We start from the raw sequence: 24252 nt of genomic DNA on the forward strand, positions 1-24252 counted from the left end.
CCGCTCGTTTGATACCTCATTTGTCCCGGTGCGATCTACAATACGGGCCGCATTTTTGCGGAAAAATCCGTGGAAGATGATATAATAACCGCAATAAACCCATTTTTGTAGGATAGTAATATGTGCTGCTTGCTTGCTACGCTCAGCAGTCCCATAATAACAGGTGTAGATTAATCAATTTAATGCATTGTTCTTTTTTTATTTTTATTTTTATCAAAACTTTATTAAAAAGAGTTTTTGGTCAATTCATGTTTGGGTGCAAAAGTAAGTGAACCCTGAGCTGCATTGCTTAAAACAAGCAGTCAAGTAGGATCAGGTAGGACAAATTGGTAGCTAAACTAACCACTGAAATGGAACAATGAAATGAGAGGTTTAGCGAAAAAATTGTGCATCGCTGACTAAAATAGAGACAAAACCTCGTCACTTTAGTCTTATCCAGGTGAATCCATACAGGTCAGTCATTCTGAGAGGAAGAGAAATCTCATGGGACCTCAGGAAATGGGTAGTGACAGCACATCTGTCTGGGGAAAGCTCTAAAGTCATCTAAAAAAATAATTTGCTTTATCATTCCACTGTGAAGCAGATCATCTGCAACTAGAGAACACTGAAAATTACTACAATCCCGCGTAAAAGTGGACGACCTTCTAAAATATCATCAAATCACTTTTGTTCAAGAATGAATGACAATATTAGCATTCTTTTTGTTCAAGTCTATTATTTTCAATGTCAGCATAGTAGATTGGGCTATGACTAAACATTTAATAAGGTTATTTTAATATTTTATACCAAAAAATTTGACCATGCCTGCAGGGTTCACAAACTTTTAAGCAGCACTGTATATCCTAGTTGCTTAAAAAAAGAAAGAAAAAAAAAGAAATTTCACATTTGACGGCAATGTTAAAAATACGCTAAATTCTAAATTAAGTAACACAATAATTCCAATGTTCCCTATAGTTGGTGTTGGTCCTGCGTCTGTGATGGTGGGAAATCTGGTGGCAGGGAAGAGGATCGCTCAGGCGGCAGGCAGAGAGCTCGGCATGATCGACGACCAGGATCTCGTCCGCAAGGTAGTTTGGCCTCCCACTTTAAAACAGCTGCCTACTTTTAAATATTTTTAAACTACATGCATGTTCAACACGCGTTTCCTCAGAGTGCGGTCTGATAGTTCACCTATAGGCAAATGGAGACTGTTGTAGGACACACGTCAGATTGAGATGTAAAGAAAAAACTACTCTCTCTGTTTTACTTGTCTTTGTGGATGTAGCTCTGTATGTGGCCCACCGTCATGGTAAGAATTACGGCCCTTTCCAGTATCTTCCTCATACCCCCGTTTTATTTTTGTCACGCTAACCAGTGTTGTATTGTGCTTGAATTTTGGTTGCTTGTGTTCTTGCCTGACACATGCAGAGCTATGTGCATTTTCATGTCACATAAGCTATTTTAACTTTTGTTTTATAGTTTGAATTTTCTATGTAAAAGTTGGATTTTTTTTTTTCATGCTTATGCAGCTGTATGTTCAGGAATGCAGCAGCTCTTGCTTTGTGTAGGTGTTTAAGTTTTATTCCCATCCAGGCCAAACACCCTCACTGGACACTTCTTTTTCGTACACCTACACATTCTAATGGGATCCTTGACAAGCACGCATTTGCTGTCGGAAAACTGGTTTAACAATATGTTTAATATTGTGGATGTAGTCTGCGATCGTAGCAATCTGCACTGTAAGTTGTTGATCCGACTATAGCTACATTAAAGGTGGAATACTGTATATCCAACTTGTCAGTATCTTGCAATGTCATTCTACACCATTGCAAACCACAACCATAATAATAAACATATTGTTAAATGAATTCCGCTACAACTCAAAATTATCTTGGTAGAATTTACGATTGCATTATATTGTGCAGGTGTACCTAATGTTGTGGCTGGTGACTGTACATACCCTCGGTATTTAACTTAATAAAGCTTACCTATAAATAAAATGCAAACCTTTTTTTCCAGCATCAGTACTTGACAGAGGCTCTACAGTGGAGGGCGCAGACGGATGCCGATCATGTTCTCTACGTGCTTCTTAATGCCAAGGTAGCTATTTCGTCTGACAAATAATATAGTAATTAAAAGGGAAGTCAATCCAAAAATCTTCTTTACAATAATATGTTTAGTGTGCCCCCACTAGTCTAAACAATATGAATTAAGCAACAAAACCCACCCTTTTTAAATCCATCTCAGGGGGCGGCCATTTTGGCACCTGCTGTTGACTAAAATTGACTTAATAATTATGCAAGTAATTAACTGATTATAAAAAGAGGAGGATATGAGTGTGCAATGAATCAAAAAATGTTGAAGACGTCCTCATAACATTAAATGTCGAAATAATTAACACATAACAGGCGCTCTTTAAATTTGGCTGGCAACATTTTTTTGCTAAAAAATACTTTTTAATCCAGCGATTAATCGTGATTAATCAAAATTCTAAAATGGGATTAATCTGATTAAAAATGTAATCTTTTGACAGCGCTAATATATATATATATATGCGTGTGTGTGTGTGTGTGTTTGGAAAAAAATAAAATACATTAAAAAAAAAAAAAAGAATTTAGATGTCTTAAACTTTGTTTTTCTGTCTGTCTCTGTGATTCTCTCCTCATCCTGCAGGGTGTGGCGGTGAGCACGGCGACCTGCATTCAACTTCACAAGCGGGCTGAGAAGATAGCCGCCGCGCTCATGGAGAAAGGCAGCATCAACACTGGCGAGAACGTGGTGTTACTTTATCCTCCTGGTAGGTTCCGCTGTTATAATTGCCATTGATTTGATTTGATTGATTTGCTGACTTCTTTTTGTAATCTGGTTCTGTAAGGTATTGACTTGATCGCGTCATTTTACGGTTGCCTCTACGCTGGCTGCGTCCCCGTAAACGTCAGACCGCCACACCCTCAGAACCTGGCGGCCACGCTGCCTACCGTCCGTATGATCATTGATGTAAGTTTGTGTGTTTATTTGTGATTTTGCTAGTTGTAGAGTTGACATAGTTTTTTTTTCTACCTTCAAGAAATTTAAACATAACATCAGCTTGTGTAGTTGTGACTGAGTGCATAGAGACAAAGATTGAGTTCTACTCTGTCAAAGACTGAAAATAAGATGTTTGTTGCATCAATTTAGCTCTCATTTAACATCTGATTGCCACCAGGTCAGTAAAGCAGCATGTATCCTCACCACTCAAAATCTCATGCGGATACTGCGCTCCAAGGAGGCTGCTGCCTCTGTAAACATTAAAACGTGGCCAACAATCATTGACACTGGTAAGCTACATGCAATTTCTTCCTAGCACGTGCGACCTACAAATAACAGTTCTCGTCCAGATTTCAGTCGTTTCATTTCTGTAGTATCACCTTTGCTAAATCTCCCTCTCTGTTCCCTGCAGACGACCTTCCTCGCCGTCGACCTCCTCAAATCTATAAGCCGCCCACGGCGGAGATGATAGCGTATCTGGACTTCAGCGTTTCCACGACAGGCATGCTCACTGGGGTCAAGGTGAGATGAGACCAGATTTTCTTCCAAAGGTGGACAAATATGCATTTGAAAAGGTTTGTTGGGAAGAAATAGAAGGTTATGCTGAGCAAGGCCCCTTTTGGTCTAACATCAATGATTTCTTCTGGATGAATGGACAAAAAAAATCTGCAGCTGATTTACTTACAGTTCTAAATAGATTCGTGAATAATGATGAAACTTAGCTATACAGACGCTCCCCTACTTACGAACATTCGAGTTACGAACAACGGTACATACGAACATATCTGCGCGTACAGTATGTCGAAAAATGTTCGGAAAGAGATGCTGTAAGTTAGATTTTGTATTGCGCGTAGTGCTTCTTTCCGCCGCTAATACCGACGATTGCCGCTGTGAGAGCTCATTGGAGGCTGAGCAACGTGTCGAGGGGGAGGAGGAAGAAACGCCGGTCCCCATGAAGCAGGAAATAACTTTTGAAGCCGATTCCAGCGACGACGAAGAATCTCTCATGATATAAAATCCTCCTCTTCCTCCTCCTCCATCATCTCCTTAAGCATCGAGTACATCTTCCAAAAGTAAGTTAAACTTCATTTTATTTATCTTATTACGTACATGTACATACTGTGTGTGTGTCTTTCGCTCTCTCTCTCTAACATACGTAGTACAGTACAGTACTGTACGTATTCTCTCCATTTTATTAAAAGTTTTTTTCAGTACAAACCAATGCAGGTTACCTGTACAAGCCTTAAACATACTTATATAAACCTTCAATATACTTATATAGGCTTTAAACATAAATTATAATACAAAATATAGCACTGAAGCAACTTACGAACAAATTCACCTTACGAACGATCGTCCGGAACGTAACTCGTTCGTAAGGTGGGGAGCGTCTATTCGAATACTAATTCCTGCAAAATGGAAAAAATAGAAATATCCTTTTTTTCCCTAATGAAAGAAGAGTCTCTAATCTTTCTTTTGGTAGGTTCCATGTTTTTTATAGCAATAGAACACAATATTCTATGGGCCTTGCAAAATCGGTAAAAATCCAGTAAACCAGCCGGGAGCAAAGGGGGTTGCTTCAGTGAAAATGGCGGGGAGTGAATGAGTTAAGTGATATGTTGTTCACGAATGTCCCTTTTGTTGTCCAGATCTCGCATGCAGCCGTCAGTGCACTGTGCCGCTCCATAAAACTGCAGTGTGAGCTCTACTCTTCTCGCCAAATCGCCATCTGCCTGGACCCTTACTGCGGTCTGGGCTTTGTCTTGTGGTGCCTCGCTAGGTACAGCAAACGAAACCTTGGATTTGTACCGCATGCCATCCTCCTAACGCTGTCCTGCTTTGATTTCTCTCCTCCTGCAGTGTTTACTCAGGTCACCAATCCATCCTCATACCTCCTTTTGAGCTGGAGAGCTGTTTGTCGCTGTGGCTAAGCAGTCTCAGCCAGTACCGCGTCAGAGACACCTTCTGCTCTTATTCCGTCATGGAGTTTTGCACTAAAGGGCTGGGCACGCAAACAGAGTTGCTCAAGGTGCGGGCAGCTTGTCCATGTCGTCGAGGAAAAGTTAGAAGGTTATGCTAGTGTTGTGAACTTGAGCGACTTTCTTTCCATGCTTTTTCAGGCCCGTGGGGTTAACCTGTCATGCGTGCGGAGTTGCGTCGTGATTGCAGAGGAGCGCCCTCGCCTGGCCCTCACGCATTCCTTCTCCAAGCTGTTTAAAGATCTGGGATTGTCAACCAGAGCTGTCAGCACTGCTTTTGGCTCCAGAGTGAACTTGGCTGTTTGTCTGCAGGTGGGTCAGCTTCACTCGGGGTCAAAAGATGCACTATATCTTCAGTAAACAACAATCTGGGATATTGTGTAACTTTTGTAACACTGAACGTGCGTGTGTTTGTGATAGGGTACCACTGGTCCTGATCCCTGCACAGTGTATGTGGACATGAAGTCCCTCCGCCATGACAGGTAACATCAAGACCGACACCCAAGGCTTAATACACATTTCGGATTTCGTCAATGTAGTAACACAGTCGAATTTAATCAAATTAATTTGTCTCTCATCCAATTTCATTTTTTTCTGAAATCTAAGCTGAAAATGCTTTTGTTGATTTTGTTATTCAAACACTAATTCACCTGCCCCAACAATGTGTTGTAATACGTTACAATAATATGAATATAAATGTCATTTTTAGTGTCAATGCAATTTCAGAGTGAGGCTGGTGGAGAGAGGAGCACCTCAAAGTCTTCCCTTGATGGAGTCTGGAAAGGTGAGTTATCGTTTGGTTCAGTGTTTCACAGACTTTATTGAGGCATGGGAAATAATTTTACATTTAAAAATAAAAAAGGGTTATAAGAAATATATCCTGAAATAATGATGATCTCATCTCGGTTTACCCACAATTTTACGTACTGAGAAAATCTGGACATGTTTAGTTCAATACACGTCATCTGTTCTGTGAATGGCAGAAAATCCTTCCTTTAGTCCTTCTGCTTCAAAATGATCTACTTTCTGACTGCTTTTTTTTTCTCTCTCCAGATATTGCCAGGCGTCCGAGTCATAATCGTAAATCCAGAGACCAGAGGGCCGCTTGGAGACTCTCATCTCGGAGAAGTAGGCTGAACTTTTCCGTTTTTGGCATAATCACACTTAGTCATTTGTGACCAATGAGCCTCTTTCTCCTAGATCTGGGTGAATAGCCCTCACAATGCCAGCGGCTACTACACCATCTATGGCGAGGAGAGCCTCCAGGCCGACCACTTCAACACCAAGCTCAGCTTCGGAGACCCGCAGACCTTATGGGCCAGAACTGGATACTTGGGCTTTGTTAAGAGGACGGAGCTTCTGGATGCCAGTGGGGGTAAAATAAACATTCAACGCAATGTATTTAATATCATAGACAACATATATGATCCCAAAATAATATAATACAACCGCAATGTTTTTTGTGTGTATTTGCATGCTCAGATCGGCATGACGCTCTTTTTGTGGTGGGCGCACTGGACGAGACCTTGGAGCTCCGAGGGCTTCGATACCACCCTATTGATATTGAGACGTCAGTGTCTCGTTCCCATCGCAGCATCGCTGAGAGGTGAGAAGGCCCCTGATGTACAGTATCCATCTGACGCCCTTTTCCCCCTCATTTTCACACACCAAGCACTGACTACACTGCATAACTGCTTATTGTAGACGATATGCAATACTGTGGTGCCTTGGGATGCGAGTGACCCGACTTACAAGTCTTACCATATACAAGCCGTTAGTACACGGGCCTTTTTGCACTAACTTGCTTGCAAAAATTTGAGATGAACTCAATTCAGCTGACTTTAAAGGGGTAGCAGTTTAGCAGATAACAATTCTTTAAAAAAAAATTAAAGAGAGGCGTAAACAAAGAGAATTACATATTGTGTAAAACAGTGGTTCTCAACCTTTTTTCAATGATGTGAAATAGTTTATGTTAAATATTTTTAACCAGCCCAAATCATTCTTGGTTGGGGGTGGGGGAGGAGCAAGACTTAAAACTGAGTGCTGTGCCATTATTGTCTGATTCGTCTGAACTTTTTGTACAGTGGTCACTCTTCAACTATTTGGAAATCAAAATATATATAACTTAAAAATATATATATAATGTTTTAAATTAATTACAAATAAAGTATCCTCCTTAGGAATCATAGTAAAGATCTGTTCTCAATAAGAAATCATTAACTTTTTTTTTTAATTGTCAAATGATTGACAGGTGATGCTAGGTGGCATATGACAGGTTGGGTCGAACCATTCAGGTTTGAGGAGAAACCGAATAGCCTACTGAATATAAAATTCATTTTGTGAACTTATATTTTCTCGAAATATTTACATAATTTAAAAAACATTTTTAACAGATTTTTGCGTGGACGCTACTTTTTAAATTTATTTTTAAATCCCGCGTACCCCCTAGGGGCCTTCACGTACCCCCAGGGTTACACATAACCCCATTTGACAACCACATAGCTTTGCCACTTAGCTAAATGCTAACAATCAATTCAAAACTCCCCAGACGGGCTAACGAATAGAATCTGTGTGGTTTCATAATGCTTAAAATAACGGATAACTAAACACAAATAGTGCATTAACACTACACAAATGTAGACAGAAAATAAAACATCACTCACAGGAATGTTTTTTTTATCCTCAAAAATGAATAATATTCACGCAGCTTACTCAGTAACTTACAAGAATTGTGAAACGCTTTTTTTGTATTATACTGCCTCTTGGTGGCCAAGTCAGGCCGTTTTCACTGTTATCAAGAAATGGGAGGCGTTTACCATCACTTTGAGGAAATGAAAAGCAGTTCTAGAAATTAGAGGATAATTGTGCTTGCTTTGTTACGGAAGCGTGGAACTGCCACTGTCAAGTATATTTGACTGGCAAATACATTGAGCATTTTTCCCCATAATGCCACAGTGTATTCACTTGAGCATGCACAATTTTTTTCAACATTTGATTTACATTCCATCAATATGTTCATAAATTATATAATTTTATATATACAGTATATATATATTTGTCATTTTTATTTTATTTTTATGTTATTGTATTATTATGTCTGCAATGTATGACTTCTGTTGAGCATTTTTCCCATAGTGCTACAGGGTTTGTGCATGCATAGTCAATCATTTTTTTTCAAGTTTTTAACATTTAGCCTATTAGTACGTTTGAACGTACGTTCGAACGTATTTTCAAGTATGTTAATCACACGCGTTTTTGGTTCCTTGTGCTTGACGTCCCGTTGTGGACATTTGACAACAATGATGTATTATAAATATTTTTAGCATGGTATGGGTAAAATCTGAGAGGATTGCATGAAATAAAGAAATATAATCTTGTTCCCAGTGCCGTGTTTACATGGACCAACCTTCTGGTGGTGGTGTCGGAGCTGTGCGGCTCAGAGCAGGACGCGCTGGACCTGGTGCCTCTGATAACAAACGTGGTCCTGGAGGAGCACCACCTGATTGTGGGCGTGGTTGTCATTGTGGACCCCGGGGTCATCCCCATCAACTCCAGGGGGGAGAAGCAACGCATGCACCTTCGTGACTCGTTCCTGGCAGACCAGCTGGATCCCATCTATGTTGCTTACAATATGTGAGCGCCTTTTGCCATCAGGGCCTGGTTGGTATGTACCGTCACAGAACCCCATGTGACACCCCCACTGCATGTCTGTGACTGGATCTGTCATGTTTGGATATTCACTGTGTTTTATTGATAGATTTGTGCAAATCATTCCGAAACAGTAATACCAAGCTGCCAGGAGTGTTTGGATTACAAGCGGGTGCCCCAAAAAGTACTTCTTGACACTTTTGGTGAAAAGGGCCGATCACATTAGACCACTTTTGGAATTCCAGACTATTGCCTTTAAAAATAATAATAATAATTACCACAAACCTCTTGAAATACGTTCCTCTTCGTGGTGACACTGATTCTAAGAGCTACTAGTCAACTTGAATTTTTTTTTTTTACATTTTTCAAACAAATGCACACATGCATGTGCTGAGCCGTTTTTTTTTTTTTCTTAAACTGGTCTTTGACTGCAATCGTGTAACGAGCTGCTTGTCCGTTCGTTATTTAATTAGATGATATGTCCTAAGATATTGAAGCCAAATGTTTTCACTGCTTTCCTGCCCTAATATACGTACTATATTTCCTGCCTTATAGACTTTCAGCCATACATTCCTCTTGTTCATTTTAATAAATCTATTTTTAATGGCTGTTTATTCTCCTTTGGCTTTTATTGGCAATCCCAACAAACGGCCAAAGGTTTCAAATAAGAGGCCTGTAGTGCACTTGAAAGCCTCTTTGTATTTTCGATACTGTTTCTGTAAAGATATTTTTAAGTGTATAAATGTATAAAAATGGTACACTCATCAGCTGATGAATCCAAGATGGTTGACTCGGCTGCAAGATGGTAGCGGAAATAAGACTGTAAATAAGAGTGAGACAATATGGTGGTATTTGCAATATTAGTCATGTGAGAGAGGGTCCAAATAAATACCTGTAAATCATCAATAGACACGATACATAAAATGTTGCACTTTCTTAAAAAAAACACATCTATTTTATTACAACAATAAGGCATTATAAGTAACATTTCAGGAACATTATCTGGCATGAAAGGCTCATGAGTTTACTAGGAGGGCTGTTGCTGTTTAAGGCCATAAAAAAAAAAAAACATTTTTAAAAAATGTAAATGAGCAACACTAAGAACGCGCCTTTCTTCCTTCCCAGCACTGAAAGCGCTTTACACCGTCGCCTCGTTTAGCCAATCAGATGCTGACGATGAGCGAGGTAACAAACTTGTGCACATGCTGATGACGCGGCATCAGGAGCAATTTGAGCTTATACGACGACGGGAGAAACAATCAATTTGACTGTTTACAGGCTGCCAGGTTATTTTGTTACATTTCAAAATAAGTGCACCAAATTCATGATGTATGTTATATTGGTACGGTCTAGATTTAACATCCTTTCTCCTCCACTTTAAGGTCATTTGAATGTGTCGTCTTTGTGGAATTTTGTGAAGGTTTATTTGCCATTCTGTTAAGTTTGTCGTCAGGGTGATCAGCAGCAAGTCATGTATTTGGATTCTGCACTATTGAATATCTGAATTGACTAAAATCCATTTTAACTGGGGGTAAAAATGATTTGCATTCAGAGGCATGTGCAAATGACCTGCAATTGTGTGCTTCTATTGTGCTTTTTGCCATCATTTGTAGCGACTTTGTACTGGACAATAATATCTTGGTGATGACCTTTTACTCTTTACATGTAGATAATGTTCTTAGACGTTGTCTGTCGCATTACAACCTGACTAACACAATGTAGGAAATATCACTGCAAGATATACCCTTGGAAATGCAGCGCTTTGCACTGTCATTACAGACTGTACTGTAAATGTTTTATCCCCATTTCATGTTTCCTTGAATGCATTACAAACTTTCACCCCGATGTGGAGGAAATACACATTCTTCTTCATCCTTTTGCTTTAATCATACTTTTGCAGCAGAATGTTTGCATGGCTCAAACATAACGTGAGGTGCATCTCATCTTGAGGCAGAAGTGGGGACGAGATATATAAATATATATAAATAGTATTGCTATATAGATATGTATATATTCAGGGAAAAACTCAAGCTAACACAGGGATGGACCAGGTGGTCCCTTGGTGCAAATCATGAAATATATTTAGAGTAAACCTAATGAACAAAGAGGAGCAGCTACTGTCCTTCTACATTCTACCTGCATTGCTAAGAAATCTCCATGTCTTTTTTTTTGGCTTCCTGCTCTTCTTTGTCAATTCTTACACACTATGCAAACCTGATGACAGTGCAGTTTTGTTCAAGTTTGCACAGTCCGGTCAACAATGCTCATACATTTTTAATTACTATGAAGTCACTGATCACGTTTCAAAATTACTTCAGGCGATATTAATCTCTCTTGAGTTGTTCTGTTGATATTGTGTATGCACCCTCAGCATGTTGTATAAATATTAAGTATTGATTAATAACTGGTCCGTGAAGATGTGATTACACTAAAGGAGGCAGTTCAACTCAATGTTGTCCAGAAATCCAGGTGGTACACCCCCTTGTTTGGTCTCACTTATTTTATAATTTGGTCAGTTGTACTTTGTTTTATACTGTAAAAGTAAAACTAAACAAAAAATAAAGAAAAACGTTTAATCATCTGTGGTGAGCCTGTGTAATCGTTTGCCTGTTCGTTTGGGTCTGTGTTTGTATGCCATCTAGTGGAAGAGCATTTGATTGCTCTGCCATTGTCAATTTGCATAAACAGATTATTTGTAGTTCATAATTTTCAGGATTAATGAAGTCAAATAGGATAATTTCCAGAAGTACGCCACATGTTCTCAGATGGTAAAATATTGCAAACCTGTGGGCTTACCTGTTGCCACTCGTACGAGAATATCAGCTTTGTGTTCAATTAAACAAGCCACGATTTTTACAGTTTGTCAGTAAATTGAGACATGACCATCATTATTTCTATAATTATATCATAAATGTCCTTTTTCACTTTTGTCAATATCATACAAGAACTTTTGGGATTCATTTTAAATGTATTTATTGCTGTACGTTAATACAGAAGGCAAGGCAAGCAACTTTAGTCATATAGCGCATTTTATAAAAAAAAAAAAGGTAACTCTTAAAATACAACATTTAAAGGCAAAAGAATTGTACATATTTCAAAGCAAAAAAAGGACATTTAAATGCAAAGTAACGAAATGAAAAGTAGTTTGCTAAATTTACTAATAGAATGTACAGCAGCAGTCGGCGAGTTGACCTTTATATAGATGTGTATATAGATATATATATAAATTTTGCACTCAACAAATACTACATAGATTTAAATAAATAAAAACCTAAACTAAAATGAAGCATTTTTGAAGAATAAAAACTAATAAAACTACCAAATCTGCACTAAAAACAAACTGAATTTTTGAAAAAGAACGAAAAGAGTCAAAACGTTAAACAAAATAAAAAATAACTACAATTTTTTTTAAAACAAACAAAAAAAACTATAATTAGGGTATTTGGACTAATGACGTGTGTGGTGATTGTGTTAATCCAGAGGGGCGCTAGTGCAACGGAATGGATGTAAACTGCCGTTCAACCGCAAGGAACAAGAAAAGGAGGCGGGCGGAAGGCGGGGTGACGTGCTACATGCTCTGTGACGTACTTTGTCACAGAGACTCTGCCGTACGAGGCCCAAATTTATGACGTCAGTTTTTTTTTTCTGTCGGACACTATTGATCTTAGATATTAGTGAACATTTTTGGGGGCTGGATACAAGCCTACTGTATCCGGCAACTCCGGTTGTATTTATACATTTGAGTTCAAAAGGTTTTTGAGCAAACCTGCGGAGTAACTTTCCTCAGTATTTATTGTGTAAAAGTCTAAATACGAATTCTCCGAAGCCCGCGCCGTCATCGGGAGCTGTTCGGCGTCCTTTGAAAGGTAAGTTCGCCCCGGCTGTTGCGTTTACTCCCCGCCTGCTCCGCCGTGGTCGTAATGGCGGCTGTTGCTTCGTTTAACTCCTCTGCGCCTCACGAATAAGGTAAGGTGGAGTTGGCTTAATGGCTCCCCCGTGTCGCTGACGTCTCTTGACGCGGCCAACCGAATGCCAGTGACAGAGTTGCACACATTCGCTCACCAGAGACTTACACAAGTTCGTCCGTCCTGTGAAGCACAGTGGCGGGACTTGCCTCACGCGTGCCTCGCTAACTGTTGATTTGAGCGCTTCAAAGATCAACATCCGCTTTAGTTTTTTTTTGTTTTTGCAACGGACGTTAGTGAGGCAAACTCGATGTCCTCGCAAAACCTTCGAACGTGTGTCTGCTAGTGTTTTCTTTCAGTTGGAGTCGTCCACTTTTTGGGGGGAAATGTTGAACACACCAACTTGCATTACGGCGAAGGGGGTTTGTTTAAGTACGTCACAGAGTGCGGGGCCTACTGCCGCTGCAATTGTCCGGAGTTGAACATTCAAAAGCTGCTAAACAGGAGAGGAAATCACTCCTCTAAATTAAAACAATTAATAGTTCAGCAAAAACCCGATTCGAGAAACTGTCGATATACTCAATGAATGACTAGAAATTTGTCCTCGTGCCAAATCGGAAAGGTGTTGTTGGTTGTAGAACAGCATATTGTTACAAATGGTCGGAAGTTGAACCAACATTAGTTTTACACAACACCGAGAGTAATTCAACCCCAAAGGACGAATAAACTATTATATCATCCATCCATCTGTCCATCTTGTTTATTCAAATTTGGTTATTACATAATACGCAATTAAATAATAAATTGTAATGCTTTAAAGTGTTATTTTTAGAATGAAAGGTCAGGTCTCTCTAACCTTTCCATTTATTTTCCAAATTACTATCATTTATTAGGCTTATTCACCTCCATCAAGTTTTGAATACCTCAAAAGTTGTATGAAATGTTCGTGGAAAGCTAATAATTGTTGTTATAACATAAATTTTACACCCCAACAGTAATATTTATAATCCCGTCACTGGAAGAATAAAGTGACAGTCTGTTTGTCTATCAATAAACATGCTAAATTAATACCGCTCAAATTTGTTGGCATCCAAGTGAGGATAAGCGGCTAAAAAAAAATGGTTGGATGGATGCTTTGAAGTTATTGATGTTTTTAAAATCAATTTTACAAAGGTCAGGCGTCCTAAAACTTTTCTTTTTTATATTTGAAATGATCCAACCCATTATTAGTTTTGATTTTAGTGAAAAACGTGCCGCACACTTTTCAAGCAGGATCCAATCTGCATGTCTTTTGCTTCTTCCATTGGATTGTTTGACACTTTTGTGAAAAGACCACCAAAGAAGGAAGAACGAACACCCACACTAGTCACAAAAATATATAAAGTCAGCAATCGTATGCTTTTTTTTTTCAGATTAGAAATTGTCAAGCGTAATAATAATAATGATTTTTCAACTATTTAATTTGTCTGCTTGATTCTGAAACAGCTTCTGTTTTAAAGCGTACGCATCTCATATTTTCCACTTGCTTATTCTTATCAAATGGCTTGCATCTTCCTCATTTCACTTTTGTTTGCTCTTGTGGTTTGATGCGTCTACTCTCAAAGATGCTAACTACATTACTAACAATAATTCAACTTTGGAACACCCACTAACAGTCTGAAATGTTATTGCGGTTTCTTGGTAAACAGTTAACTATTTGATCACTAGTTTTGAACAAAGTGTCAAGGCAATGTATAGGATTTTAAAGACACAGGGTGTGTGTTTTTTTTGTTTCTCTTTGTAGATGTCACTTGGTGGTTCTCCTGTGACCCTCGTCCAGCTGCCAGGGGGCCAGCTACAGGTTCAAGGAGTCATCCAGTCTCCACATTCGTCAGTCATTCAGGCGCCACAGACGCAGACTTCACAGGTCAGACCGTGGCTACTAAGTGTAGTGCTGTGCCATATGGATGAAAATTGAAATATCACAATATAGCTCATTTTATCTCTAACAATCTATTATTTTTCTTTCAAATTAAATGAATGGCAAGTCTTTCTTATGTATCTTATCTCAAATTATTTAGAAAACAAATGTATATAGAGCACACAATCAATCAAATAAAAACATACATAAAATATTGATGTAAAATACCAAACTACCAAAATATTTGGCTGTACGCACCAGTTTTTAAAGAATTATAAGATAACAACAAATTTAACCAGTACAAATAAATTAACTGTTTCCAGGTTAAATTTTAGGAACACAACTTTATCAGATAGTTCTGACAAAATGAAAATTCTTAAAGGAATTCGCTTTTTTACTTTTTTCTTTTCTTTTTTAACATTCTGTTGATGCGTTTCACAAGTTGACAGGAAAAAAGGCTGGTCAACAATCTTTTTACATGTAACTTCACTGTTAAATGATTTTTTTTGTTTGTTCCTTTTGTGGTTTTGATATATTGTAATGTCGGTGCTTTGTCGCAATTTTGTGCGGTCTATGTAACAATTCTTTGTTTTGTCTTTTGTATTATTTGTCCATCCATCCAGTTTCTTAAAAACACAAATATATATATATATATATATATATATTTTTAAATTATTTTTATTTTATTTTTTTGTTGTTGGTTTTTTTGTGTGTGTGTGTGTGTAAAACATAACATTTAAAAACCTGCTGTCACGGGATCACAGCACTTTTCCAACATGGTGTGTTGCAGTGAACACTGACCTCTGCTGGTCGGAGTTAAACATTGCACCATATTCCACTATAAATTTTTTCCCCTTTCAATTTTACTTGGTATTTTTCAACGTTTGTTGTAATGATTAATGAAATTTGTTTGAATATTTTTGTATGTTCATCTTTTTCTTTTTTCTTCACTTACAGTACTTCATATGTTAACAAAATGTTTTAGTAGTCTATTTTTTTTCTTTTCTTTTTTTTACTTTCAGTGCAGATGCTTTGAAACTAATCGCATGGACCCTAAAACAAACAATAAAGGGTTATATCATATTATGAATGTTTTTTGTATCGTGCTGTGATTTATTTTATTTTTATTTTTTTTATTTTCCTAGAGCTCAGTATTGTTCATTCGATTTGACATCATCATTGCTCTCCTTTTTTAAAAAATAAATAAATTTTTTTTTTTTAAATATATTTATATATATATATTTTGTATGTGGGTAAGCATGTGTGTGCGTGCGTGTGTGTATTCTTTTTTTTACTTTCAGTGCAGATGCTTTGAAACTAATCGCATGGACCCTAAAACAAACAATAAAGGGTTATATCATATTATGAATGTTTTTTGTATCGTGCTGTGATTTATATCGTAATTGCACAGCACTGCTTTCAACCAGACCATCAGTCTTGTTATGATTTTTAATGCTGACAAATTGCCCACACTTTTCTGGTTTAGGGTTCAGATAGTGAGGATTCCCAGGATTCGTCAGAAAGTGGAACCACGCCACAAAAGACCAGAGAGCTCCTGGCCCGGCGACCATCATACAGGTGAGAAAACCAAAAGCTCCCACGCAATACGCGATTGGCTTAGGGTTAAGAACAGCTTCATGGTCTGATGCTTCTTTCTTCATTACACATTAGAAAAATCCTAAATGAGCTTTCATCCGAGGGCGTCCCGCACAGTGAGGGAAAGGACAACTCGACAACCTCAGGGGTGTCGGGCGTAACCATACCCGCACCCATCTATCAGACTACCACCGGCCAGTATAGTATGTAACCCAAAACAACTTGACAACGTGCCAAAAGAGGTTTCCTGATTTTGATGCAAATGTTTTGTGGTCTTTCTAGTTACCGTGACTCCTAATGGAACCATCCAGCTGACAAATCCAGGACCCGATGGCATTCAGGAACTTCAGGTCGCCATGGCCAACCCGACTGGAGGCCAGCAGGGCACAACAATCCTCCAGTATGCTCAGACTCCTGACGGCCAGCAGATATTGGTACCAAGTAACCAGGTGGTTGTACAGGGTGAGTCATGATTTCAGCCAAAAGCAGGTGGTGACTCCTCTGATGGATTTGTCTTAATTCATGTTCCACAAATGCAATTTTCATCTAAGTGGGTCACATTCAACATATTATTGCAAAGATTGTGAGCATTCCTTTCAAAATTAAAATATTTGTTTTGAAAGTGATACCATCCCTGCAAGTGAAATCACAAGTCGAGTCAAAAAAGTATTCTGATTAATGTTGTGTTTGTGGATTATGAATGAGTTAAGCAGTTTTTATCCATCTCAAGGGGCGGCCATTTTGCCACTTCCTGTCGACTGAAAATGACATCACAGTTGCTCATGTAACGGCCAATCACCACTCAGCTTGCAACCGTCATGTGACCAAACTCAGAAAACTGGTGAGCCATGATTGGCTATTACCCGAGCAGCTGTGATGTCATTTTCAGTCGACAGTAAATGTCTTTTTCTTTTCTTTTCTTTTTTTTATTTGGGTAATGCATGTGTGTAGGTCAGTGGTGTCCAAACTCGGTCCTCGGGGGCCGGTAGTCCTGCAGGTTTTGGAGGTTTCCCTGCTCCAACGCACCTGTTTCAATCAACAGGATTGTTATCAGGCTTAGTAGAGCTTGCTGATGAGCTTCAGCTGTGTTGGAGGAGAGAAATATCCAAAACCTGCGGGACTACCGGCCCCCGAGGACCGAGTTTGGACACCACTGGTGTAGGTTAATAACTACTGTCTTTAAAGTTGCTATTAAAAAAATTGATAAAAAATACACTTGAATTAATTATAGGGAAAGTCAACCCCCCAAAAATTCTTGCCAATAATATGTTCTAAGCAGCCCCACTAATACGGTATTTGACGGTATTTAACTCATTCACTGCCATTGACGCCTATAAACGTAAAAAATCATTTGAACTATTTCTTGCCTTAAAAAAAAATATCTAACAAGAGTATGAAAACCTAGAATTTTTTGGTACATTTAGAACAGATATAAAATTTGTGTTTAATCATGTGTTAACTAGTAAAGTCATGCGATTAATTACGATTGCAAATTTTAATTGCCTGATGCCCCTAATTTGTAATAATCTTTAAAAAAAAACATTTTTTGTTTAATTTTTAATCTTTCTCTTTTTAAAGAAAAGATTATTAAAAGTTAGGGGTGCCAGGCGATTACAATTTTTAATCGTAATTAATCACGACTTGAACTAGTTAACTCACGATTAATCACAAATTTTATATCTGTTCTAATACAATAAAAAAAATCTAGGTTTTCATACTCTTGTTAACAAAAGTGGGAAAAAATGTTAAACTAATAGAAATAGTTAAAATGAAGTTTTGATGTCTATAGCAATAGCAGTGAATGAGTTAATATTGCATTAGTGGAATATGAGTTAAGCAGCAAAATCCAGCAGATTTTGTCAATAACAGAAGGCGGCCATTTTGCCACTTCCTGTCGAGTGAAAATGACATCACAGTTGCTCAGGTCTCAGGTAACAACCAATCACAGCTCAGCTTTAGAAAACTGGTGAGCTGTGATTGGTTGTTACCTGAGACCTGAGCAACTGTGATGTCATCTTCAGTCGACAGCAAGTGGCAAAATGGCCGCCCCCTGAGATGGATAAAAACGGCTAGATTTTGCTTCATAGCTCATATTCCACAAATGTAATATTAATCAGAATGTCATGTTTAGACTAGTAAGGTCACATAGAACATGTTATTGTCAAGAAATGTTTAAGGTGGACTTGATATATTAAAATGAATAGTTTGAGCCCTACACATGCATACCAAACATGTGACCTCTGTTCTTAAGCCGTGACACAAATGACCACAATCATGTTGCCGTATTTCTAAGATGCAGGGGGCGAAGTACAAACGTACCAAATCCGTTCGACACCGTCATCGGGCTCACTGCCGCAGGCCTTAGTGATGGCTTCGTCCTTGGGATTGCCTCAGAGCAAAAGTGAGGATCCAACCATGAAGAGGGAAATTCGACTTGCAAAAAACAGGTAGATGATCGCTGGTGATGACAATTGATTGATGTTGACAATACATTTGGTAACTTCTTTTCAAAAGATCTTTTTTTTTACTTGAACCTGACTTGTTTGTCTTTCTTCGTCGTTCACAGGGAAGCAGCCCGGGAGTGTCGGCGGAAGAAAAAGGAATACGTCAAATGCCTTGAGAATCGAGTGGCAGTGCTTGAGAACCAAAACAAAACCCTGATTGAGGAACTGAAAAGCTTAAAGGAACTTTATTGTGTGAAAACCGGATAAACTGTGCAAGTGCAGAGACTGTGCGTCAGCGGGAACAGCTCTCGGCTGTTTGGACGCGGTCATGATTCTGGGAACGCTTCAGGTTGAGATCCACAATCTTTTTACTCCGCTCGATCTAACAATGATATATATATACATATATCTAAACAAAAATGAACGTGGACTTTTTTCCAGCATTTTTTTTTAATTTACTAATGCTATAACATTTATAGTTGTGTATATTTTTAAACTGGGAGGTTTGAAATGATGAGCTTTTGCTTTTTGACTCTCGATTTCTAAAAGTTCAATTTCTAAATATTCTTCTGTTTAAAAAAAAAAAAAAAAATGCTGTTTGGTGGTTTTTAGGTCTGCCGGCAGCATTTACAGAATTGACTGTATTAGTTCTATGTGAACATGTTTGCTACACAGAAATTATTCCCAATAAGGAAATGTTACAGTTTTCATTCCTTATTTGTGTACAATGGGATATAAAGGGTAACTGAAATATTGTGTGATCATTCATTGGCCGTTACTGTCTTAGACAATCAGGACAAAATGTTTGCACAGTGTTGGTGTAATATTTTATTCCATCATGGAAGGGTGGGGCTGTAGAACAGTGTATGAAATGTTGCTGATTATGTAAGTAAATAATATATATTTTCACTCTGTTTTTGCTAACCTTTTTTTTTTTTTAGTTTTTTGGCATCTTAGCAAGGGATAGGCAACCTTTTCTTATCGGGTCATTTTTTATAAAGTCCTCTGAGGGCCACACACAAAGTTTAAACAAAAAAAAACGGGTGTATTAATATGTAATATGAGCATTTTGAATACAATTATTTGGGCTTTTTCTAACCGCTTAGCCATTATTGAATTGCGTAGTGGGTGCGGGCTGGATGAAATGCTCAGCAGTATGTTCATTGATTACACTTGCAGGTCTGAAATGTCACTTGATGGAATAACCCATAATATGGGGTCGTATCAGTGAAGTCACCGGCGCCTCGAAGTGTTTGAGGTGCAGTTGAGAAAAGCCGGCCGACTCCAGATCTTTCCATGTCGCTCTTGTAAGCTCGCATCCGTCTCCAATATAGAACCACAAAGGCTCCACTGTGTGTTGGAAAAAGAACGTCCAGGTTGAGGCCTTTGACACCACATGTTCCATAAAGTAGAAGGCTCCACCCTGGAAGATAAATACAGTATTATTGTTTATACATTCAATTTTTTTATGTCAGATCATTTGAATCAATGTTGCTCAGGCCTTTTGTGTGTGGAGGTTGTGTCTGCGTGGTTCTTCTCCCGCCTTCCAGAATAAACCTTTTTACATAGATTTATTTGCCAGTGGGTATGAATGGAACAGACGTTTTAGAATATGTATGTGGAAAGCAGTCAGAAATATGTTTTTTTTTTTTCATTTTGGTAATTGGGTCACGTGGTGTTGATGGCAGCAGTAATAACTTTAACTGTTTTGTTTTTTGTTGTTGTTGTATGCAGCCTGTCACTCAGCTTACTTGACTCATCCAAGCTTGGACTATTTCAATGTCAAGATGGTGGAAACTGAAATTATTTTCTGTAATAAAAACAAACAAAAAATCTCAGATGTGATGGGCACTTGGGGTGGTTATTGGTATTGTGGTACATTTCAAAATGGAAACGCCTGCAAGAGGTTTATTTAAATTTGTTTTTAAAGTGATTCAGAAAATAATGTTAATATTTAGTAATTGGAGCAAATGTAGTTCAGAAGTGTGTATGAAACTGGTTAGCCCTCATCCGTATTCAAGAAGTAGCTCTCAGTATTTGAAACAATTCTGATGATTCATTGTTAAAATGCTTGCATAATCGACAGACCGTATTTATCTTATTTTATACAGCTGTTTTGCTAAGATGTACACACTGTTGGCTAACTTTACATTAGCGACTAAACTTACTAAAGCATTAAAATGGCCAAATTACCACATGCATACACTCAACAAAAATATAAACGCAACACTTTTGTTTTTAATCCCATTTTTTATGAGATTAACTCAAAGATGTAAAACTTAAATCTGTGATAGTGAGCACTTCTCCTTTGCCGAGATAATCCATCCCACCTCACAGGTGTGTCATATCAAGGTGCTGATTAGTGTACCTTAATCAACTTGAGTAAACATTAAAAAAGCTGAGAAGTTTTTTAAAATTCATCTGAATTTTCTTTACTTTAATCTTATGTGGTCTCTTTTTTTCCCTAGATTTCATCTATCTATCTGAAGGTGTGCACTCTTGTGCAAACACATCTTATTTATTTTAATATCACAAAACCTGGCATTTAAACTGGGCTGTGTATATGTTTGTTTGTTTTTTAAACACAACCAGTCATCCTGTCAATCGTTTTGCATCTCACCAAATTTCAAGACAGTGGACAACAACGTATTTCAGGAGTTACTATTAAAATGTGAAACTCATCAATTCGCTACCCTTTATGAAATCTTTTATGATTTTAATGTGTAGAATTGTGATGCTTGATCTTAAAACCTTGATCGTAAAACCGCCTGTATTAAAGTCATGATTTTATTTGTGCTTTATTGAGTGATTTCATTCTAATGCAGTAACCCCTAGGCGTTATTGTGACCCGTTTTGGGCTTTTTGTTGGTTCTGACCAAGCCATTTCTAAATAAAATACTGCCCACGGGATCGCATTATTAAAAAAAATAAATGCGAACGTTAAAAGCCACTCTTATATCCGACAACTAGATTCTTGCAGCAGCGGGCACTCACATTCTTCAGCACACGCCGAACCTCCTTAAGAACCTGCTTCACGTCCCTGACAGAACACAACACCAACGTGCACACCACAACGTCCACAGACTCGTCGTCCAACTCCTTCATGTCCTCTGCAGAGGCAACCAGAAATGCCTCATAAGTCAGGTGCTTGTTGGCGTCCATGCTCCTCTTCAAGTAAGTCTCGAAGTGCGGGTTGGGGTCCGAGCACAGTAGCGTACATCCATACGGGTAGAACTGGAAGTTTGCCCCGCTGCCACAGCCGATCTCCAGCAGGCGGAGCGAACCGTCGCTGTTGGCAAAGCCGCACACATTCCGGAAGAGCTCTTTTTTCATGCGATGCATTTTGTCGTTATACGAAAACGTGATATTATAGACCAGCCGGGGAAAGAGACGTTTGTAGGCGGCGCGTAAACCGAGCGCCTCCGCGAGACGCAAAGGCAAAGTCAACAACAAGCAAAGGAGCCGGCACGCTATCAAAAGATAAGACCGCATGTTTATTACGACTCGACTATCCTCGTCAGACTTGGGAAAACGAAAGAAAACACGCCTCTTGAGGAGATTACGCATTAACTAATCACCTATTATGATGCGCTTCAATTCGGCTACCACAAGGGGGCACCATTGTATCACTTAACACAATTTTGTTTTTATACACAAATAGTTGAACGTCCTCAACTTTCAACTGGACTTCGTGTTTTGCTTTTAACTGCGGTCAGGCCAGCCTTCACACTCGAAAACCAAGTCTAGCCAACCACCGCAATGATTGGTGTTGGACACTTTCAAAATAAAAGCGAAAATAATTCAACAGTTCTGGAAGATACTACACAATCTCAGAACTCCAGCAAAATTAATTTTATACAGATTCTGGGTATATTATTTAAAAAAAATGTTGGCCTTAAAAATGGGCACAGTTGGTTTTCTATTATGTCATATTCATAACCATTGAATATAAATAAAAATGTTCACGCTTGAATTTATTTCACCCTTTTGGCTGGGGGTAAAAAAAAAACATTCAACATTTGTGTAGCCTCCATTTTGAATTAAGTTAGCAAAGACAGTAGGCCTCTAGTTCATTTAAAATTATAAAGAGCTATGTTACGCACAGATTGATGAGCAGGGTTTCGAGTGCATCAAAATTGTGTTTATTTTTTTGTTAATAAAATGTGCTCTGATTTATTTGACTAGAAAAATGAGACGAGCATCAAAGTGAATGGTGATCAGGACTATGGACGAGGGATGGCCTCTAGTGTCAGGTGAGTGGGCCACAAATCTATTTTACGCCGTAGCCCATGATGTGTGGTTTGTTGAAGAAGATGAGTGGCGCTTTCATATGTCTTAGTTTGAGGTCAGAGAAGCCGGCAGCTTCCAGATGTGTCCACGTTGCCCGCGTGACCTCGCATCCATCACCGATGTAGTAGCACACAGGCTTCAGGACGTGCTGGAAGAAATATGTCCACGTCCTCGGATCTGCGGCAACGTGTTCGAGAAAAAAGAAGGCTCCGCCCTGCAAGGCAAATATCGTTTAGTGTTAAATATTTCTTCATGGTCTTTTAGCAAATATCAATTATTTTAAGTTGAATACTCTCCACTTTAATGTGGCTACTGCCAGACTAATGTGAAAAGTGTACTAAATCACCCAAGCACTTCATTCTGGTGTCTTACGATGACATGTCAATCTTAAGTTAGCTTAGCAATTAGCATTGCTTCTCCATTTTTTCCCGTCGTCCCGTTGTGAGAATGATATTTGCCAGACGTGTAGCTTATTCGCCATACAGAGGCAATGATTACTGACTTACAAGCGATCTGCAACCTGTTTAGCAGTCGGTGATGTTAGCAGCCCAGCAAGCTTTTTGGGAACGCTTTGGCAATTGATTCTCAGTTTTGGTATTCAATCAATGTGTTTTAATGAGGCGCAAAATGCAAATTTTGCCTGCTAAACTGCAATGTGAAACCGTTATTTCGAGTCTTGTTAATAGTGGTTAACACCTTTGGAGAGAAGTAGACTAGAGTCCTCAGGTTTTTAGACACAATAAGGAGTTGAGCATTAAATGAGCCCCGCACGCTAGGATTATAAAATATAACAGCGCCTATTATAAATTAATGATCCTATTAGGAGGAGCTGAACTTACAGGCCTCAGAACGCGACGCACCTCCCTCAGAGTTTGCGGGATATTGTCCACGGAGCAGAGCACCAGCGTGCACACCACCACGTCCACGCACGCGTCCTCGAATGAGCACAAGTCCTCCGCCGAGGCCTCCGCGAACTTCTCATACGTGACGTGCGGGTTCTCGCGCATGTTCTTCTGCAGATACTTCTCAAAGTGCGCGTTGTTGTCCGTGCAGATCACCTTGCAACCGGCCGGGTAAAAGTGGAAATTGGAGCCCGTGCCGCAGCCGACCTCCAGGATGGTGAGCTGCACTCCGGGCTGCTTGAACTCGGACAGAGAGGCGAACAGCTCCTTCTTCTTCTCGTGCATCTTCTTGTTGTACAGCTTGGAGAGACGATACAAAAAAAACGGAACGACGCGTTTGTAGAGTTTGTACAAGCCCGCGGCGTCCAGCAGGTGCAAGGGCAGGCACAATACTCTGACGACTAAAGTGCAAAATGTCATCAGAAAAGACATTTGGGACCAGTTAGTAGCAGTTCAATCTATGTCGCCTGCTGTCAAAAGATAACTGCGCAGTCAAGTAAAACATCGTCAACAATGTCGCAAATGCCAGTGACATTTCAAAAGAAAACGCGTCAACACGTTAACTCCTAGTGGTGTTATTTG

The 24252-nt window shown here is 38.9% G+C and overlaps 5 protein-coding genes across 10 annotated transcripts in view; 3 read left to right on the forward strand and 2 right to left on the reverse strand.

Moving 5' to 3' along the window:
• Nucleotides 1–11214, forward strand: part of dip2bb (disco-interacting protein 2 homolog Bb) — a 39154-nt gene extending 27940 nt beyond the window's left edge. For 2 of the 4 annotated variants that reach the window (XM_077573102.1, XM_077573103.1), the window contains 16 exons: nucleotides 955–1067; nucleotides 1265–1288; nucleotides 1999–2079; nucleotides 2653–2776; nucleotides 2855–2976; nucleotides 3185–3296; nucleotides 3419–3528; nucleotides 4656–4786; nucleotides 4867–5035; nucleotides 5127–5297; nucleotides 5406–5467; nucleotides 5712–5769; nucleotides 6039–6113; nucleotides 6186–6360; nucleotides 6468–6591; nucleotides 8370–11214. In XM_077573102.1, coding sequence (XP_077429228.1) covers nucleotides 955–1067; nucleotides 1265–1288; nucleotides 1999–2079; nucleotides 2653–2776; nucleotides 2855–2976; nucleotides 3185–3296; nucleotides 3419–3528; nucleotides 4656–4786; nucleotides 4867–5035; nucleotides 5127–5297; nucleotides 5406–5467; nucleotides 5712–5769; nucleotides 6039–6113; nucleotides 6186–6360; nucleotides 6468–6591; nucleotides 8370–8622 — 1904 coding nt within the window. In that variant the 3' untranslated portion in view covers nucleotides 8623–11214. The remainder of the gene's footprint in view (nucleotides 1–954; nucleotides 1068–1264; nucleotides 1289–1998; nucleotides 2080–2652; nucleotides 2777–2854; nucleotides 2977–3184; nucleotides 3297–3418; nucleotides 3529–4655; nucleotides 4787–4866; nucleotides 5036–5126; nucleotides 5298–5405; nucleotides 5468–5711; nucleotides 5770–6038; nucleotides 6114–6185; nucleotides 6361–6467; nucleotides 6592–8369) is intronic. The other 2 variants (XM_077573104.1, XM_077573105.1) reach the window with 1 other exon arrangement.
• Nucleotides 11215–12164: 950 nt separating this feature from the next.
• On the forward strand, nucleotides 12165–20316 carry atf1 (activating transcription factor 1). Of its 3 annotated transcripts, none has more exons than XM_077573382.1 (7): nucleotides 12165–12499; nucleotides 14322–14444; nucleotides 15925–16016; nucleotides 16110–16237; nucleotides 16317–16496; nucleotides 18328–18481; nucleotides 18601–20316. In XM_077573382.1, exons 2-7 carry the CDS (start codon nucleotides 14322–14324, stop codon nucleotides 18743–18745), a joined length of 822 nt encoding a protein of 273 aa, XP_077429508.1. In that variant the 5' UTR covers nucleotides 12165–12499; the 3' UTR covers nucleotides 18746–20316. The 3 variants fall into 3 exon arrangements, with proteins under 3 accessions (XP_077429508.1, XP_077429510.1, XP_077429509.1); XM_077573384.1 differs by having other exon boundaries at nucleotides 12168–12499; nucleotides 18334–18481; XM_077573383.1 differs by lacking the exon at nucleotides 12165–12499 and adding an exon at nucleotides 12527–12599.
• Nucleotides 19292–22450, reverse strand: LOC144056499 (thiol S-methyltransferase TMT1B-like). Its single transcript, XM_077573385.1, has 2 exons — nucleotides 21473–22450; nucleotides 19292–19901 (listed from the first exon to the last, which is right to left on the reverse strand). The coding sequence occupies exons 1-2, from the start codon at nucleotides 22043–22045 to the stop codon at nucleotides 19668–19670; spliced, it is 807 nt and encodes a 268-aa protein (XP_077429511.1). The 5' UTR covers nucleotides 22046–22450; the 3' UTR covers nucleotides 19292–19667.
• Nucleotides 22451–22585: 135 nt separating this feature from the next.
• Nucleotides 22586–24252, forward strand: part of scn8ab (sodium channel, voltage gated, type VIII, alpha subunit b) — a 49406-nt gene continuing 47739 nt past the window's right edge. Inside the window, exon 1 of the mRNA XM_077573376.1 lies at nucleotides 22586–22731. The gene's annotated coding sequence lies outside the window, so the exon portion shown is untranslated. The remainder of the gene's footprint in view (nucleotides 22732–24252) is intronic.
• LOC144056500 (thiol S-methyltransferase TMT1A-like) lies at nucleotides 22598–24161 on the reverse strand. Its single transcript, XM_077573387.1, has 2 exons — nucleotides 23608–24161; nucleotides 22598–22982 (listed from the first exon to the last, which is right to left on the reverse strand). The coding sequence occupies exons 1-2, from the start codon at nucleotides 24100–24102 to the stop codon at nucleotides 22749–22751; spliced, it is 729 nt and encodes a 242-aa protein (XP_077429513.1). The 5' UTR covers nucleotides 24103–24161; the 3' UTR covers nucleotides 22598–22748.

Source organism: Vanacampus margaritifer, chromosome 8, assembly GCF_051991255.1.
Source record: "Vanacampus margaritifer isolate UIUO_Vmar chromosome 8, RoL_Vmar_1.0, whole genome shotgun sequence".
In the NCBI taxonomy this organism is placed as follows: domain Eukaryota; kingdom Metazoa; phylum Chordata; class Actinopteri; order Syngnathiformes; family Syngnathidae; genus Vanacampus; species Vanacampus margaritifer.

Coding starts and splice junctions, on each gene's coding strand:
- atf1 (XM_077573382.1), top strand. CDS start 14,322: ATGTCACTTGGTGGTTCTCCTGTGACCCTCGTCCAGCTGCCAGGGGGC. Junction 16,017..16,109: donor GCCCGGCGACCATCATACAG/GTGAGAAAACCA, acceptor ATTACACATTAG/AAAAATCCTAAATGAGCTTT. Junction 18,482..18,600: donor ATTCGACTTGCAAAAAACAG/GTAGATGATCGC, acceptor CGTCGTTCACAG/GGAAGCAGCCCGGGAGTGTC.
- LOC144056499 (XM_077573385.1), bottom strand. CDS start 22,045: ATGCGTAATCTCCTCAAGAGGCGTGTTTTCTTTCGTTTTCCCAAGTCT. Junction 19,902..21,472: donor TTCGGCGTGTGCTGAAGAAT/GTGAGTGCCCGC, acceptor TTTATCTTCCAG/GGTGGAGCCTTCTACTTTAT.
- LOC144056500 (XM_077573387.1), bottom strand. CDS start 24,102: ATGTCTTTTCTGATGACATTTTGCACTTTAGTCGTCAGAGTATTGTGC. Junction 22,983..23,607: donor TGCGTCGCGTTCTGAGGCCT/GTAAGTTCAGCT, acceptor TTTGCCTTGCAG/GGCGGAGCCTTCTTTTTTCT.